The following is a 19,381-nucleotide window of genomic DNA, read 5'->3' as shown; positions in this document are numbered from 1 at the left end:
GTATTTCTGTCTAAAATTTTTGCGCCAGGGACACTGATTCCCAATCCTGAATGGTTAATAACTATTGACAAATGAGCTATGTAAATCCTGAATTGTGATAGGCCAAGCCAGTTAGTTAATACTACCTCAATGTTCTGTACTGGTCATCATCAGAAAAAAATCTCTTAATATGGATTTTAACCCATTTGATAAATTACTGCATCCTTTGCCTCTCTATGTGGAATGAGAGGTTAGAAATTAGACAAAACTATGAGAGAACATGACATCTCCTGTTCCCTTTTTAGGAGCTATATTCTGTGGTTAAGGCACTCTTGTGGCAGAATGGAACTAGGCTCTCCTGCAACCCATCTCAGTGTTCTAACCATCAGGCTAAAGTTATAAAGTAGGAGCCACCCACATCTCCTACTCTTGCTGCCTTTTGAATAGGCCCTGATCTGGTAGGCCATGTGGTCCCCGGCTTGCCTGGATCTGGCCCCCGAAGATCAGGTGCTCCCCAATGCTGAGGGGGTGGAGCCGTGCTGGTGCTCCAGCCCTCCTTCAGCTTCTCACTTGTGTGCAGCACCGACTGATTTTTCTGTAGGCCAGCAGCCCCAACCTAAAAAAGGTTCCCCTCCCCTGTGGTAGGCAGACTCTGCGCCCACATACTGGAACAGGCTCCACAGGCAGGATAGATAGGTGTTACTGAACCCTCTGAAGGGCAGTGCTATAATAGGTCTCTAGACACCTGTTATGTACAAGCAGAAATTTAAGGGACTGTAACAGCAGCACTTTAGGTGCCTATAGGATTAGGTGACAACTAAGCAGGACTTTTGTGAATTGCAGTGGTGCCTAAATCTGGGATCGCTTCTGTGGATCTGAGTCCCAGTTCTTTAAGCACTGAGGGCCTGATCCAAAGCCTACTGATGATGGAGGAAGTCTTTCCATTGACTTCAGTGGACTTTGGATCAGACTCTTCATGCTACTCTGCCTTGAGAATTTCTACTGGCCTTAATATAGAAAGTGAAAGTATGAAGCTGTGTTCAAGGATGAAATGGCTCCTAGGCAGCAAAGATTCTGTCAGCTGGGCATTCAAAAGTAAGTTTATTTTCCATCTTTTCAAGTATTCCCTCTCTTAACGCTCTTCAGTGAGACCAAACAAAAATGAAAAATGTTTAATGACCCTGGCTGTGTTTTTTTCAGTAAGACATAAAACTGCCGAGTAGGGCCTCATGAAGTGAAACACTGGCTATATCTGGTCTGTGAGAGCTGTTGCAAGGGATGGTGGAAATTCAATGCATCTGAAGAGTCTAAAAAACAATAACACAAACAATGCATCTTTATTTTATATAATGTATTTCATAAAATATGTATTCTAAAGAATGAAAAGCATATTCAATTTGAAGATCAGGTAATTTTGTTTAAGTGGAATAAAAACATTAGGACCAGAAACTAGTATAAATCAGGAATAGTTTGACTGAATTCAATTAAGTTATGGTGTAACTAGTGTAAAATGTGAGATTAAAATCTGGCCTTTAATATTATTCACATATAGGTTGTCACCTTAGACAAGTGAAGGCTCATTGAGACCCTTTCACTCAAAAAGTTTGAAAAAGAATATTTCTCCTTTTTGAACTCTTTCTCTCTCAAAAAAGACTACATCAGCTGTCAAATCATGGACCAAATTTTAATACCCGTAACTAAGCAAAAAGTGTGGCTTTTCCTTTTTTGCCATTGAGTAAAATGAGTTCCATGATTTTTTAAAAAAAATTTTCCTTCCTTCTTTCCAATTTTCCTTCTGCCAGTTTTTAACTTTTTCAAAACATCCTGACCTCTTCATTTTTCCTTTTGTCACTGAAACTTTAAGAGGAAATACATGAAAACGTTGGCCATAATGAATACATTCTGTGGTACGAAGGGTGAACAGGGGTAAAAATGTCAAATTATGAAAAATTAACGTTTAAAAATGCATTATGTTTTGACCAAAAATGTGGAAAAAAATCATAAAACTGGAAGCTTTTCCCAAAAAAGCTCATTTTGTGTTTTGGGTAGAAAATGTTTTGAATGAAAAAGCATGACCAGCTGTAATTAAAGCAAACACCATGGTATATTTCTAGAACAAGTCTAAAAAATATTTCTACGAGTAATAGTATGTTTAAAAACATTCATGTAACAACCAAAATGGTTTCCCAGTACCCAGAAAACAAGTCCAGAAATAAACTTGAGGGATAAATACATCAAGGAGATATCCACTTACATTTTTAGAAATGAGAGCTTTATTTAATCATATTTTAACTATAGAAGCTGTCCTCTTCCTGAAAGATACAAGGAGGAAATGGAAGCTTATTTTCCTCCATTAATCAATTTTTAGGTTCGCTGGCTGAATCAAAAGACCAAAATGTGTTTTTTTTTTTGGTTCAGCCCAAAGCAAAGTGATTTTGTTTTCTTGGTGAAACAAGAACATTAATTGGGGGAATGAGTGAGAAGAGTTCTATAGCCTCCAAATTTTCTGTGAAAATAGAAACTGTGTGTGTGTGAGGGAGGAGAATATATTTTAATAAACCCAATTAACTGTCAAATAACTTTGGAAGATTTTTGACTAACCCTATTGTTATCCCTCAACCTAGTTTGTATCTTACTGTGATTCACTATTTGTGTTTTCAGCTATTTTTATGACAAGAACAGTATTCTTAATATTTATTGGCGGAGCTGGTAGCGCCATCTATACTTAATGTTCCTCCAACACTTCCCATTATAAACCCTATTTCAGTTGCTTATAATTTTTCCAGACTCTTTTCCCATTTGGACAGAAATTTTCCATGGCAGGTGTTTGCCTCATGCTGATTTAATTTGTGTGTATGTATGTGCCGAGGGGGCGGGGGCAGGAATGTAAGCTAAATCAGTTCACCTATTTTTAAAAATTCATTGTTTTCTCCATGTGTTTTTTAAAAAGAATTGTTTCATTGTTTCATTTAGTACCTTCCTTTTGCTGTCCCTGTGAAAATTTCCTCAAATTTGGCCAAGTTATGAGCTGTTGAAAAATCTGTTTACACATTCTCAGTAGAGACTGTCATAGAGTCTGTCTTCTAAATTATCTGAAGATTTCATTCACACTGAGCGCACCCGTCCTTTCATAGCTCTTGGTGCTGACTAGATTATTCATGCACTATTCCGAGAGAGTGAGTGAGAATGCTCTGTCCTGTGCATGTGGGGACTGAACAAATCTTTCCTTGCAATTGCTCCTCTGATCTCTAGGCTCTGGAATTGAGCAGGGAGATTGCAGTCCCCCCATCTCACCGTATAACCATGTGAATGCAGAGAGATTGTGTGGGGTGGACAAAGGCAGAAGAACTGGAGACAGAAAATAGGTGCAGATGGAGAGTGAAGCAAACAGCTGATGGGGTTGGATAGGAGCAGACAGGAGAGAGAAAGGGCCAGGGCAGAGAACGGAACAGGAGCTCTGGGAAGAGATGTGGGTGGAATGGGAGCAAAAGACACATTTTAAGCAATTGTACAGCCCCTTGGCCTACATGCACTTAGAGTGAAACTTAGAACTTGCATCTTCAGTCCTAATATTGAAAATCACCTGTCAAGGTGAAACAATAGAAACCTTTCCAAATTCTGTGAGATGCTGCAAGACAATCTTCACTCCAAGGAATCCCATGTAAGAAACATATCATACAATAATTGGTCCTAGCTTCTTGGACTGCTGGATTCTCAGTTGATTTTTCCCCCCATCGTCTATACAATGCTTTTTCTGGGTCATATTTATTTCCGATTCCTTCCTCCGCTGAATTCAGGAGAATGGTAATAGGATGTACTTGACTAACTATTGTACCAGCTTCGGAACCCCACATTTTTCTCTTTTCTTTGAGTTTATACTAGAAACATAGAAGCTAATGGGAATCTTGTCAGTTCATTCATGTTCAGATTACATACGTGATATGTGTTTTTATTTAAAGACAAATAATCAGATTTAGAGTGCAATCCAGCTACCTGCTCAATGCTTCTTCTGTGATGTTCAGCACCATTAATTGCCACTGGTTTCAGTGAGAGCTGTGGATACTTGGATCAGGTCATTACACTAGTTTTTATATTCATGGATTCTCTCTGTATCTCTTTCACTACCATTCTTTTATAATCCAGAAGGAACAAGTTTGGGATATTGCCTATCCTTACTTCATTTTCTGTTGATCCTACAGAAAGTATTTTTAAATACAGTAGACAGTGTTAATATGGAGGTTTGATCTTGCAACGTTTGCTCAGACAAAAATCTGATTGAAGTCATTGGGCATATCCTCAGTTAGGAAACAGAACCACATCCACAGTCACAATTAATTAACTCACTTAAAGCCTCATTCTATTCTCCCTTAAATTTAATAGGAAAATTCACATGCATTTCAATGGGAGAAGGTTCTGTCTCTTAGGGTATGTCTACACTACCACCCTAGTTCGAACTAGGGTGGTAATGTAGTCAACCAGAGTAGCAAATGAAGCCCGGGATTTGAATTTCCCGGGCTTCATTTGCATCTTGCCGGCGCCGCCATTTTTAAATGTCCGCTAGTTCAGACTCCGTGCCGCACGGCTACACGCAGCACGAACTAGGTAGTGAAATGAGGAGTAACGGTAGTTCGGAATAGGAAGCCTAGTCCGAACTACCTAGTTCGTGCCGCGTGTAGCCGCGCGGCACGGAGTCCGAACTAGCAGACATTTAAAAATGGTGGTGCCCGGCAAGATGCAAATGAAGCCCGGGAAATTCAAATCCCGGGCTTCATTTGCAACTCCGGTTGACTACATTACCACCCTAGTTCGAACGAGGGTGGTAGTGTAGACATACCCTTACTAAATGCTCAGTGTGTTTTCTAGCTATACAAAGCATAGAGGAGACACTGTTTCTGCCTCAAAGTGCTTACAAAAATCATTAAACTATTGATGAAGGATCACATTTTCAATCCATATGGCTGTCTAATATAATCACCTATAATTTTCTGATCAATAATCCAGAAATCTGGTAGAAGTTATGCTATCAATTTAAGTACAAGGCAGGGGAAGGTTTGTTTACCTAAGAAGAGTTATAAACTGATTTTGCACACTGTCAGGGAGTGATAACTGAGATAGGAAGCAGATCTTGTGAAACTTTATCTTTCTGCTCCTTTCTCATAATTCAGGGAGTGCTAAGGGAAGGCTGCTTTGTGAAATCCACTGCTGGAAAGAGGTGTAATTTGGATGGTAGTTGTTCTCTGCAGTACATTAGCTTCTGACCAAACCTGAGAGCACTTCTGACTGCAGGAAAGAAATTCAGGGTATCTCTTTCTGCCGTGATGAACCAGTGAGCTACTGTGTCAGCCTGTTCCTCTCAGGTTGATTTATGTTTGAGTGGATTAGAGCGCCCCCAGGGGTGTCAGAGCTGATAGGGTGTTTCTTTCTACCTGGCTATGACGGTAGGAATTGTTCTGTGTGCAGTCTGTTCAGATCTCACCTCACTAGCTTTCTGTGAATTTAGCATCTTTCAAAGGCTTTAAAATTTTTATTACAGAGAAGTTTCTTTTCAACACATGAAATAATTGCTGCATAGTTCCCAATCAGACTAGTAGTGTTATAAGAGAAAGGCTTGCCCATATGTGAAATGAATGAGTCCCTTGAGAAGTACCCTTTTGCTTTTGCCCTGATAGATGATTGCCCTGGCTTTCTCTTTTAGGTTTCTGATGAACCAGATCACATGAGGAAAAAGTGTGCGAACAAAAAGGGGGGAAAATATTCTCATCGCTTTCCTCGGGAAATTATAAAGCACTTACCTCCTTCTCCACTTGGAACTTTCCTGTAGAAATGCCTTCCATGATTATACACAGCTGCAAATTCAAAAATCACCACAAAGCAAGGACCCCTCTTATTCTGGAATCAGACTCTAAATTAAGCAGCGCAATTTATTTTAAGCCCCTATGTATTTAATATCCAGGCTCTATCCGGGATGTAATCTGCGTTTCTCAGAAATTAAAATAATTTAAAATCCATGCATACTAAAAATGAGTATGGAAGCTGACTACCTCTTTGGATAAGAGAAAAGAGATTAAAAAAATTCCTCCATGTAAAACTCAGTAAAAAAAAAAAAAAATCAAAGGCTTGAGTTGAAGTTTTTATAGGTTCACTTCCCCATTACCCGAAGCTCCTTCCAGATTACCACAAAGCCTAAAATTGGGACATGCTGGCAGGAGCAACCCTCTGTGTTCTTTTAAGACTTTATAAGGAATTGTTTCACATGAAGTCATTGCTGGAGACACCGCTCCTTATCTTCTTTAAAAGGATCTAGCCCTGGCTTCACAGGCAGGCAACAGAGCTCAGAGAATTGCAAGAATAAAGGATACTGGTTCAGGGGCTTTCCTCTCTTTACCCTCCCTCCTCTTTGCATGCCTTAGTGATTTCCTCTCACACACTGCTGATTTAACAGGGAGAAGGGAAATGAAGTTTCATTTATTCCTCCCCCCAACCATGTAAAGGGCTATAATAAGTGGAAATGATTGATTCTATTTCAGATGAGGAGCCCCGTGGAAGGAAAAGAACCCATGAACTCCTCACCTCCCAAAAAGTTACTGCTTATACTTAAATTTGTAAATAACCTATGTTCTCTCCCCTCCTGCTACTTACTACACCAACATGCACTCGCTAAGGAATCAAGGGTTTGCAGCAGTAAAGATATGACTCAGGGTGAGTCTTTTGCAGTGAGTCCTTTGCAGTTAATAGGAAAAAGGTAAAAACCAGATCTATACAGGTCCTGTTGATTTTTGCACTCAAGTCCCCAGTTCACTCTCTGACACCTAGATCTGGTTGCTTGCAGTGCTGTGATGCTCAGATGTGCCATACTTTCACATTTTTAGCAGACTAGCAGCTGTTGGATGTGTTCTTAGATGGTTGAATTTGGGGAACTGGGGTGCCAAAATTGCCAGGATCCGCATCTCACATCCAAAAGCTTGTGGCATTGCAGTGCCAAAAATGTGCCATATTCAGGATTTTTTGGTGCACTGATAATAGTTGAAGGTGTTCTTTATTCGGACAAAGGAATTTAGAGACATGGGCACAAAAATTGGCAGGACAAAGATTTATATCTGTGATCTGTGGATTTTTTTAAAACTACAATACCAAGATGTATCATATTACTGAATTTTTCTTCACACTACTAATGATTGGTCATTTTTTTAATTAGTGGAATTTTGGGGACCTTGGTACACATATTGGCAGGATATACAACAATGTATCATTTTCAGGCAGAATGCAACTTTTATTCCCATTCCAGATAATTAAGACTACAATTTTAGAACAGGTTTTTAAAGTAAATTTCACAGCAGGAGTATGGGGGGGGGGTCACAAAAATTTCACCCAGTGACACTTTCAGAGCCCTTAAGGGAGTCTTTCCCACCAGCTTGAACCCTCATGGAGCCCTGTCCCTCTTCTCCACTGCCTCGTATTCTCCTTGCTGGTAAGACTAGGACCTCAAGTGACTGGTCCATCCTGTACCTTAGATCTGTCCAGTCCCTGGTGCCAAAAAGAGCAACTGCTGTCATTTCAGCAGTCAGCAATTGAGTTCAACTGCACAGTGCTGAGCAGGAGCTGGCCGAAATGTTGCACACCGCATAACTTAGAGAGCAGGACCTTGGGGCTGGCTGGCTGGGCCACGCTGCAGTTCATTTCCTCCCAGCAGGTTTTCAAAAGTGTGTTTGTGTGTGGCGGGGTTTGGAGGGCAGAATGATCCTTTGTTCCCCCACTCTGTCTCCGGTGCCTATGCAGCTGGGCCCAGACCCTGACGAGGGAGCCACTGAAGCAGCATGAATTCATCATGGACTTCACTAAAATTCCTGATTTCTCTGAATGCCATCCCTTGGTGCCAAAATTTTAGCCATCCCAATAGTCCAGAAAAAGGGATATGTGTCCTTGACTGTGCTGATCCCCTGAAACACAGTGTATGTACATGTGTCCAGGAGGTGTGCTGGTCACTCCAGGAGAAACAGAGAGACACAGCCTCCCATGTTCCTAAAATCAGGGGCTACAACTTCTGTCTCCTTGCCAAAATGGGAAGAAAGTTCTACTGTTGGAAAGATGGGTGCAAGGGGCAAAGGCTGGAGAAGAGTCAGTTTCATTCTTTGTCACTCTGAACTGGGGGCGGAGGAAAGAGAAATCCATTGTGGAAAGCTATAAAAAGTAAAGGGGGCTGTGGGAGACTAGAGTAAAGTGAGAGACTGTCAGAGAACTCTGTGTGTAGAGATCTGTGCTAAGGAACTCAGTGAGTTTGTCTAGATGTCTGTTTGTTTCTGCCTGTGTGAGTGATCTTGACTCCAGGTCTCCAGTCCCAAGGACTCACCCTGTCTGCTTGTCTGCCAGATGCCTGGAGCCCTGAATCCCAGCACCAGCTAGTCTATAGGAAGCGGAGGAGAACGTGTCCTTTCACAAACACTGGCTACAGAGGCTGAGGCAAAAGAAAGAAAAAGAAGAAGGGAGGGGAATAAAAAGGAGGGAGAGAGAAACAAAACTAATCCCAGCCCTTGACGGTGCTGCTTGGATTGGATCTGGTTTGAGTTTTCTCCCTGCTGACTTGTGTAGCAAGAGAGGAGGAGTGGGGGGAAATAAGTAACTGACTCTTCGTCTGAAGCTTGAGCAAACCTGCGGGGTGACTCCACTGGTGGGAAGCTTTCCTGGGTGCAATTGCCTCATAGTTTATTGCTCCCAGTCACTAAAACAATTCCTGAACTTCTCAAGAATCTGGAGGAAAAAGCTGTCACTTAACTTGATCTGACTGTTGCTCATTTCCTATAGACTGTACTTTTTTTTAGGCAATTCTTTTTCCTGTCTCTCCCAGGACGGCCGTTTCCTGAGCGTGTGGCATTGAAATCAATTGAGTTGTTTTGTTAACAAACCTTGGGAGTTTTTTTTTTCTTTTTAGCCCTCTGCTGTTTTTTAAATCCCTCTTTTGGTGGGGAGGGGGAGATGATGATGCTGATATGGAATAAGTACTCCTGCTGTCTCCTCTTACTAGCCGTGATCCTGATGGTGGAGAGCTCCCAGCTAGACAGCTCCAGCTCCAAGGTGAACTCAATCAAATCCACCCTGATGGGGGAGGCTCCAACACAGGCAACCAACAGATCTGCAGGCATCCACCAGGGACTGGCACTCGCGAGTAAGAAGGGCAAGCTTCTCAGGCAGATGGGAAAACCTCCAAAACATCATCATCGGCAAGGAGAGGTAGGAAGCGATTTGTATGCACACTTCTCTCACTAATGTGTAAATGATGTTTTTATGTGATCTCTCTCTCTGCCTCTCCCTACTTCACGTTGGTCTAACATTTAACATTAATCTATTAAAGTCAGATTTTTAGTCCCTTTCTTCTTGATAGAGCTTTTCTTCCAAAATGAAGTGAATTCACTTTTCCAAGACTGTCAAAGACAGCATACTGTTTTAGAGGAGTAAATGTAAGAGGGATACATTATAAAATTTTAAACCTTTTATTTTTCTTTAAGATATCAAAAATTAACTAACGGGTCACTAATCTTAAAAAATGAGTGGCTTGAGCATTTCTCTGCTGGAATTGCTCAAAAAGACAGCTGGAAATAAAACCATTAATCATAATGAATAAAGGATGTAGTTGCTTGTTATTAATTTAGTAAATAAGCCAAGTTTGGACAGATGATGTCAAATCAGAGCTCAACGTGAAAATGATGTTGTTAGTAATAAAATGAAACCCATCATAAAATCTCAAATAGGAGATTTGAACTGGAGAAATCATCTTGCGTGAAAATGTATTAATGAGGGTCAGAAGGCTTGCTCGTCCAATATTTTAATAAAATCCTTGGGCATAGTTATGTGCATTAGGGTGAGACTCACTCTGGGACACCCGCAATGCTTGCAGATGTTTTCTTTGGTCAGGGCCATGCTAGGCTGGGAACAGAATGACAGCCCTTAGGATGGGAAGGCAAAGTTAAGCTGAAATAAAAAGGAATTTCACTTACAGAAGTAGAATGGGAACCCAATTTGGCTGTGAACAACTGCTTCCTCTCCCTTTTCCTTTCCTGCTTTGGATACACACACATCTGACTGAAAAACATCTACATTCATGTTTCCTGAACAGTAAATTAGCATTTTAAGTCATCAGCTCTCTATTGTCTTTTGGTCTCAACATGAATGGTGCATTATAATGATTAATTATATAAAAACAATATTTTTCAAAGCAAAACTATGCAAGCTCTATCTATACACTTATACAATCAGGCACTAGTAGCACTTCCAGATACAGCTGCTTTTCATAAGCAATGGACAGTGTTGTGGCAAGGGAGCTGCCAACTTTCAGCGTTGAAAAGGAAACTTACTGAGTGCCTGAAGGGTCCCTGTCCTGTTCACTGTCCTGAACACATGTTCTTTAAAGCAAGGAAGAAGCTGCAAATTCAAGAGACTCACTGAATTCACTGAATTATTTCACGGCTTCTTAATAATTAGATGTAACTATTTTGTTATGAGTGCATGCAGAACTAGCAATGTGTGATTAGGGTCTTATTTTAAGCTCAATTACTTGATTTTTTTTAACCTTTGTAGTTTCCCTTCTCAAATACCACAATTGTTTTGTAGTTCACACGCAATTTGGTGGCCTTTCCTTACCTCTGAGCAAAAGTTTAATAGCAGGTGCTACAGTGGAGTTTCATATTACTACTTTTACATTTACTAGGATACAATGGAGTGTGACTTAATTATTATAACTTTCTATTGACAAAGGAGTACTGTACAATATTATTCATTCTCCTTGCTTTCTTTGCAGTGTTTAATCACCAAAAGTTAGATTCTGCCATGCATACTCACACAACATAATATCTTGCTCTCTCAGCAGTTCTCTTAATTTCTGTACTGCTGTTCCCAGAGTTATATACTACACAACAAGAGTATGGAAGACAGAATCTGTCTATTTGGTATTAATATGGCCAGCATTATTCAGGAGAAGATGTCTTTAGCATTAAGTATGATGTCGATAATTACTATTCATGTGGTCAGAGTGAAGTCAAAGGAAACTGCTCATGTTAAGATTTGCAGGACTACAGCCTTATTTATTAATTTGAATTATTCACTAATTTACAATGTCCCAGCCACTAGCACAAATTAGTGAAGCTCTACGGCAAAGCCCACTGAGACAACTATATATAATTATAAAAGTCCTTAGTGGGAATGAAGATGCCACTTGGCTTACAGGTCCTGTTTTCTTATAATTTTTACTAGTATCAGCCAAAATCCTCTCAGTTCACTCGTGTGAATAGTGTCAACATTTCAATGGGATTACATGGCTGAGAAAGGCAAATGAGTTAGCCCAAGGGACCCTATTTCTTTACTCTTTACTCAGGGAAAAACTCCCACTAGAATCAGTGGCTGTTTATCCTGAATGAGGAATATGGGATCGGCTCGAGTTCAGAGAGTAATGTATTTGTTATATTTTCTCTTATTAATGAAGCTTAACCCCCATTTGTGACTCATGGCTTGGTGGGGGTGAAGCTTCATTAATGAGAGAAAATATAGCCATGACAATAACTAAGATTTACAATCAATAATACCTGATTTCTTTCTATTGTTCTTGAGGTAAGATAATTAACACAACACTTCAGTAAAAAAATAAAATCTTGTGATGTAGTTCATTTTTGTTTACATTTATGGTTTCAGAGCTGGTAAGCTGCTGAATATATAAACAGTGATATTGTATATCACAAACCAATTAACACCTGACATTTTAATAATTTTCTTTAAATAGAGCTTTATTAGATTAGTACTTTTTCCTTGGTTTATTTAGACTTTTGAACATTGTAGTGGGAACGTGATATGTTTGTTAAAAGAGCAGAGCTTCCTACATTTTCTCTCGCTAATGTTTTTTTCCATAGCGAGATTGATAATGCGATAAAAATAGTAGTACTTTTTATTTTCTTGGTATTAAAGTTTTGAGATTTCTATGTTATTTAGTAATTGAAAATGGCTTTGCTAAGTAATTAGAGCATAAAGTACAAAAAAACTAATAAAATATTTTTTTTGTATTAAGACAGTTTCGAAGTATAGGCTCAATCCTTTGCTCGTATAAACTGACAGAGTTCAACTCGAGTCAACAGAACTATGCCAGCAAAGAATTTGGTCCATGCCGGAGAACAGAATCAACGCCAACAATTAGGGCTTTTTTTTCTTTAGATTAGACCAATATGTCTATGCTGTATTTCATACCTTTATTTACAACCTGTGATGATCTGAGACATCAAGGTTAAGCTCTAAAGTTTTTCAACAGATAAAGAAATGGATGTGTCAATAGTCCATGATTTCTCTGGACTATTGATATGTTTTCTCTAGTGATTGGTGCTTCGTAATGCTTTCACTTAGAAAGGGATGATGTTGCACTTCTTTCTCAGGCATAGCTCCTATTGAAGCCAATGGGATTATTTGTATGAGTAAGGCAAGCAGAATCTGGCCTCATAGATTGTTTATGGAGCAATTAAATACCAGTGGCTGAACTGGCTATGGGGCTGTAAAATAGTCGTGTAAATGTTCAGGCTTTTGGTTGGAGCTCTGGCTCTGGCACTGCATGAGTAAGAAGAGTCCCAAAGCCCTGGCTCCAGCCTAAGCCTCCACAACATTTTTTATCCTGCAAGGCCAAGCCTTGCGACCCCAAGTCAGCTGACTTGGGCCAGCCACAGTCATGCCACTAGCCTTTTATTTTAGGGTAGACACATTCATTCAGGAGGAATGTGATTTTGAATAATTCTTGTATCAAAATTGTGCCTGTACAGTGAGCATTTTTTCAGTTCTATTATTTACTTTAAAAGTAGCCCAGATATAATTTAGCGGTTTTGTAGTAGCAAACAGTGAGAGATCAGAGTAGCTAAACTGGGATTCTGGCTGTCCTTCATCCCTGTTACTCTCCTTCTCATTATATGGTTCTTTATCCACTTTCACAAAAGTGTGAAATATACAAGCATCTACACTAGGGAAAAATGTATAGACATATAGGGCCAGGTGCTCTGCCATTTACTCTGTAAGGGCCAGATTCTGTGTTGCTGAGTCACATTAATTGACCGACAAAGAAAGGTGGCAGAATCAGGCCCCAAGTTAATTGCTGCTCTGTGAAACTAAATTAACTCCCTTTTCCTGAATCAAGCAAGCAGGAATAGTGTAAGCATGTGCTATTCTAAGAGGTCCTAGTGACATGCCATCACCTCCTCACACTTTTCCTTTTAATTTTGATTTAGATGCATGAATTCTAGGAACAATTACCATAGTTAATTTTGGCAACTTGATTATGGATTTATAATATTTTTAAAAAATCACTCATTTAAAATTAATGAAAAAAGACAGATTAGCAGAACTGCCAACTGAAATTTTCCAGCCGTGTATCGTGTAGTTTACCCAGTGGCAGGGCAAGCTGTCCCCCACTGTTCTGGAAGGATCAATTTTGTGGGCAAAATTCCTATTCCTGGATGAAAGGAGAGACTTCAGAGGGACTATTCGTATGCTGTTGTCTTCACCTCACTTCACTCCTTTTTGCATATACCCTTCTGTTTCCTAAAAACTCCATCCTCTGTCTTCCAGCCACCTTGAGTACCACCTACTACTCTAGATACAGGTCCATTCTGTCTTCTGACTCCATTCCCTCTGCTGTGCTCTAGCCACCTACTACTTGCAATTACTTTCTTTATTAATGCATATGTCTAGTAGTCCCTCACTTCTGCCTAATCCTAGCCCAGTCCCTACTCCTTCCTTCTCCCTTGCTGCTGGCTGAAAGAGCAGATACTGAGTAGCTGAATTGGATCTCAGATCCTGCATAAGCTTTGCCCTGAGTTATTGAGGGAGTGGGCAATAGCTTTGCACTGAGCAAGAAAAAGAGTGAGGGGTTAAAAGATTAGAGGAAAGAGCAAGTGAAAATCTGAGTGGGTAAAAGTTGAGGGAGAAAGATTTGAAAATATGGGAGGAATGACAAAAGTGAAAAAGATAACACAGGTTGAAACCAAATAAACCTTTACGAATTCATTTTTTTAACCAAAGCTCTGGCTTAAAGCCTGAGCTGGGATCTTTGATTCTACTTATAACAAAACCGAATGACAATAAGCATTGTGAGCTGAATCAGAATGGCAGAGCTTTGCGTAGCTCTAATATTCATCAGCTCATTTCCATACTAGTGTTTCCCAACTACACATAATCACCAGCATGAACACTGAGACATTCTAGAAAATGCTAAGACGAGATTTCTTAAAAGCAGGCAAGAAAAACAGCATGAGACTCAGTAATTGACCACAGTATCCTGAAAACACAGCAATAATAGGTACAAAAAGACACCAAAATAACCACAGTATCCTGAATTGCTAACAAGCAAGATAGTACCAATTATTTATCCACAGGATCAAGAATAATTTAACTACAGTGCCCAAAACTAGAATCAGCCACAATAACTTTTGTAAGTAACTAGAGCTGCTAGCATCCAGAAAGACAATCAAAGAAATTATTTTTTGCTCTCATCTTTTGCTGTCTGAAATATGGACATTTATCGGCTGAGTGTTAGCAGTCTTGTTAAGTGTGCATAGAAATTGTTTCTTTCTCTGCTGGGGAACAGGGCAGGAGTTATTTCCTTTTTCTGTCTCACTTTGTGTCACCTTTAATTTTTTGTTACAAACATCTTAATTTGTTTGATTTATTTATTATGATTATTCATATAATAGTGGTGTGCCTTCATTGCAGATATATCCTTGATCAAAAATGGGCTTAATTATCTTCAAAAAGATACCTGCTTTCAATGAAATTTTGTCTCTTTCTACAAAGGAAGATCCATTTTCCCTTAATTTCATGAAAACAGGGTAGTTTTCAATTTCAAAATGAAACTGGAAAAACCATTGTATTTCAGGTTTTCAGCTTCAGACTGAAAAGTTCACACAACTCTAGAAGTAGCTACAAAAATTCATGTTCCAAATACATGACTCTACATTCTATCTGGGGAAAGACATACATGGACATACACAACTATATAAAATGGTCAGAGTACAAATCAAAACCATGTTTTTGGTTTTTTTTTATTCACAGTTATGGTTCTCACAATACTTATTCTGATTTTTGTGGCTGGCCCCATACTCATCTATGATTTATTAGCTCCTTTAGGCATATAGCCACAGAGGTCTTTGATTCTGAAATGAGCATATCTATAATCATTAGTGAAAATAGAACGCTTACTCATATAACAACTGTTTTGGACTTTCTATGAGTGAAGATGGGGAAAGGAGAAAAGAAAGAGAACATTGTTTAAGTCCTTTGTCAACAAATTGCTTAAGCACTTGTTTCAGTCCCATAGGAAATTCTTGTGCTTTGCTATGATCATGTTCATATACAGTTATGAATCTTGGACTTTGCACATATGTAGTGCAAATAGTACAACTTTTAGTACATTTTAGCAATGACAAAGGTGGATTGTTCCGCAGATGCTCAGGATAGGATGTGTAGCTCAACTCCACATGAACTCTGCCTCATTCTTACCACATAATGTAAGTGTGAACCAGGCTGTATATGCCTTTTAAAAGTAGACCTATCTACAGTCCAATGAATGAAAGTATAGGCTTCTGTCCCTGGCTCTTTATTAAGCTTGTATTAAATGAGGCAATGGCCTGCAGGAATTGTTGACTGCTTAACTGCAATTCTGACATTTTGTTTAAGATAGGAAATGGAATTATAAAGAATACCAACAATGCACTGCAGTGGTCAGCTTCCATCTCTGATACCTAATTCTTATCCTTGATGCTTGCTGTGTCTGATTAGGAACATGGGCCTGGAAGTCACAAATTTTATGGGGAAAAAGAAAAAAAATACCCTTTCAGTGGTACTACTTTTGATGAATTCTGAGCAGGGTAGTTTCCAGACACCTTTTGTTTCATTGCATTGTATTAGACTTTAAGGTCCCCCACCACCACCACTATCTGCAGGGGTTAGTGAAATTCTCAAAGCGCCTAAAACAACATGAATTGCAAATAAAACATAATTCATAGAAGGGAGTGAGGGAAATCATATAACAATTCATAGCACAACACACAAGTAGTCTGAAATTATATACCAAAGCTAATTTAGATGGGTACAGTTTGGATAGCTACAATGGAAACCTTTTCAAAAGTGCCTAAGTTACCGTACTTAGAAGCCAAAGTCCTGTTTTCAAATAACATTCATTAAGGCTTAAGCTCCTAAGTGCCAAGTCACTTCTGAAAATGAGACTTAGGCTCCTAAAACTTACAATTTGCAAAAGCATCTGAATCTGCCTTATGCTTCTAGAGCCACAGATATGGGTTTCTGGCTACATTCTCTCATAGTTGTATCTCATTTGTATTCAAATAGAATATGTTGGGGTGCTTTTCTTGTTCTGTTTCATTATTGAGCTCAGTTTTTAAAATATGTACAGTTAGGTTTTTGAAAAAAATGTTCTTTCTTTTGCATCAGAGGCACAAAGATGAGTTTAGGAGACCTACTTATTCCCCCAATTTTTCCTTCCGAAGAGGTTGCAAATCTGGTTAAATGAAACTGTCTTATAGGCTTCTGTCCCAGTAGAGGTAGGACAGGCTGCACAAATCTCATCTGCCACTTTCAGGGTTGAAGATTAGAGAGAACAGGCCAGTTTCTGTTCAGCTGCTCTTCATTATTGAGATAGGGAAATGAGGAGGCTCTCACATTTTCTCTTGACAGAATGGTGAAAGCTATGATTTTAGAAATGTTTGTTTCCCACCCACTTCTCCATGTGGAGGGAAGGCTCCGTGGAGCAAATGTTGGGCCAAGATCCTCTTCCTTTCTCTCTTCATAGTGGGTAGAATCGGACTTGGTGACTCTGCTGTTCCAGCCTCACTCAGCTCCATACACACTACTACAGTTCATGAGAGAGTAGGATTGAGTGGGAAGGATCTGCTCTCAATCCTGTTTTCTTCAGTGGGAGTGGGTCCAAGGACAGAGCTGTGAGTTTACTCTCCTCTTGGGTCTCCTCACGGAAGCATAAATGATCAGATAGAGGATTCTGCTTTCACCTTTCTAGTGGGGGCAAAGAGGCTAGGTTTAGGAAGGTCATTCATAAGCATTTCCTTCATTGGAAGGAATTGGATGGAAAAGGCAGTGTCCAATCCATAGTTCACAGGGAAGATAGTAGCTCATAGAGTGAGGCGAGAGTTGTCTTTTGGATAGGGGGATGCCTGTCTCATGGACAGAAAGGAGCAGACTGAAGTGATTTGGGGTACGTCTAGACTACAGGCTTTTGTCGACAGAAGTTTTGTTGACAGATACTATCGACAAAGCTTCTGTCGACAAAGAGCGTCTAGATTACATTCAGTTCTGTCGACAAAGCAAGGTGCTTGGTCTACAAAACCCTGTAGTCTAGACACAACCCTAGATGCACTAACACCTTCTGTTGACAGAACTCTGTCGACAAAAGGCTTTATGCCTCGTAAAATGAGGTTTACCAGCGTCAACAAAACTGCTGAGTTCTGTCAACATTATGTCGACAGAACTCAGCGGTAGTGTAGACGCAGGTATAGTTTTGTCGACAAAAGTGAACTTTTGTCGACAAAACCCTGTAGTCTAGACACACCCTTAGAGAGGGAAGAGTAAATTGTTCATTGCAAAGTAACCCACAGGGAAGCTTCCCAGGATATTAAACAAACATGGTGGGAGCTAGTATTTTTTATTAGACCAACTTCTGTTGGTGAGAGAGACAAAGCTATTATACCATAAAAAAGATTATCTCACTCACCTTGTTTCACTCATATTGGAGTTTTGTCAGCCTTTGTCTTCAGTTTATCACTCAGTCAGGAAGCAGGAATGATACCATATGCTTTAAGTAACCAAGCATGTGGCACAAAGAGTGAAGTAAGCAGTTTGTGATCAGCTAATGGAGCTGAAATTGTTCATCCAGACTACTCAATGATTACTGATGAGGAACAAATGAATTAGTAGAAATCAGGATTAGTTTATGAATGACTCAAAGAATATTAGTCATCATGAAATAACTTAGCCAGCTCTTGTGAGAGAGCCAGGACTGGGCAACACATGGAATTTGTAGCTGTATGGAAACCGTGGATCCTGCTGTCTCTGGAAGGGGCCAGAAAAAAGGTGGGTTACCCTTCTCTCTCTCAGCAATCTCCAGAGCAGAGCCTTGTGGCGTACACAACATCATATGCATTTTGTTAAGGATAATGTGTTCACTGAGGCCAAAATTCTGTCAAAACTTATCCTCTTTATACTAAAAGTTTTAGTGGAAGAGTTAAACTGTTTAACTTGGTAAAAATGTATCTGCAATTGCTTAAATTAATATGGTGCTTTCAAAATGCTCTTCAGGAATGCTTGTAAATTTCAGTTCTTGCTCTCTCCCCCCCCCCCCCCATTGCTATCTTCCAGAACCCCCTTCATAAGGAAATGGCTTTTTAACTAGAAGAATCCTCTTGAAATTACATTTCCAAGGGGGTCCTTGCCACAGCAGCTGCAACAAATTGCAACTGAACTTTAGTCTCAGGTGGTTCTCATTGTTAAAATAAGTGACCAAACAAATATTTGTATGATAACTGAGTTACAATGTACTAAGCAATGCTGGATGGTGGACTAGTTGTCTAACCAGAAAATCAAGCTTTCTGCTTAAAAATACATATTTTGAAGCACTTACACCAGGGCTTGAAGGGACCTGAGGAAATACTCCTGACGCTAATCTATTTGGTTCCATTTGATTTGGGTTCTTTTATCATGGCTTTTCCAAGGGCCGCATTCCAATACTCATACTCATGCTGGTGCAGCATCTTACCGCTTGAGTGCTTTTATCTATTTCAGGGTGAATGAGCTGCTTGAGAGGTAAGATACAACTCTGCATGAGTAACGGTGGCACAAACAATCCCAGAGTGAGGAAACTGAACAAAGGACGAATGTTTATCATTCAGCTCCCCACTGCTGAACCATCCCCACTAGGGAAAAGTATAAGAGCAAGATGCCTATGAAAAACACATCTTTTGCTTGTGGGATACCAAACTACATTAAATTGGAAGCATTTTCAGAACATTTTTTCCAGGATCCACTACAAATGTTTTATGCCTTCTCATCATGTTGCTCTATATAATACTTACATGGAAATTTTGTTCCTTTTGAGCTTCCCAAAACACTTTGCAGTCATGAGGTAATTAAGCCTCACAAAATCCTTGCGAGAGGAGTAACCCATACTGTTCCCGTTGTGCAGATGGGAGTGAGCCTTACTTTTGTTGACCCTCAGTTTCCCCAGCTGTACTTAATTTCTTTCATGGGGTGATGGGCATTTAGATTCTGCCCTATTCATGGCTGTGTCATGTTGCCCCAGGAGAACACAAGAAAATACTACACAAAACCTCGGATTGGTACAGATTGCTTGCTCAGTAATCTCAGC

General features: G+C 39.7%; 1 protein-coding gene across 3 annotated transcripts in view; it reads left to right on the top strand.

The window, feature by feature from the left end:
• Positions 1-1,008: 1,008 nt before the first annotated feature.
• Positions 1,009-19,381, top strand: part of DKK2 (dickkopf Wnt signaling pathway inhibitor 2) — a 76,239-nt gene continuing 57,866 nt past the window's right edge. Inside the window, exons 1-2 of one of the 3 annotated variants that reach the window (XM_025182724.2) lie at positions 1,009-1,074; positions 8,999-9,204. In XM_025182724.2, coding sequence (XP_025038509.1) covers positions 1,026-1,074; positions 8,999-9,204 — 255 coding nt within the window. In that variant the 5' untranslated portion in view covers positions 1,009-1,025. Of the gene's footprint in view, positions 1,075-8,140; positions 8,249-8,272; positions 9,205-19,381 lie in introns of those variants that run through there. The other 2 variants (XM_075929703.1, XM_006119304.4) reach the window with 2 other exon arrangements.

Source organism: Pelodiscus sinensis, chromosome 5 (genome assembly GCF_049634645.1).
Source record: "Pelodiscus sinensis isolate JC-2024 chromosome 5, ASM4963464v1, whole genome shotgun sequence".
Taxonomy (NCBI): domain Eukaryota; kingdom Metazoa; phylum Chordata; order Testudines; family Trionychidae; genus Pelodiscus; species Pelodiscus sinensis.
The sequence above is the reverse complement of the archived record's forward strand: the minus strand, read 5'-3'. Positions and strand labels throughout refer to the sequence as shown.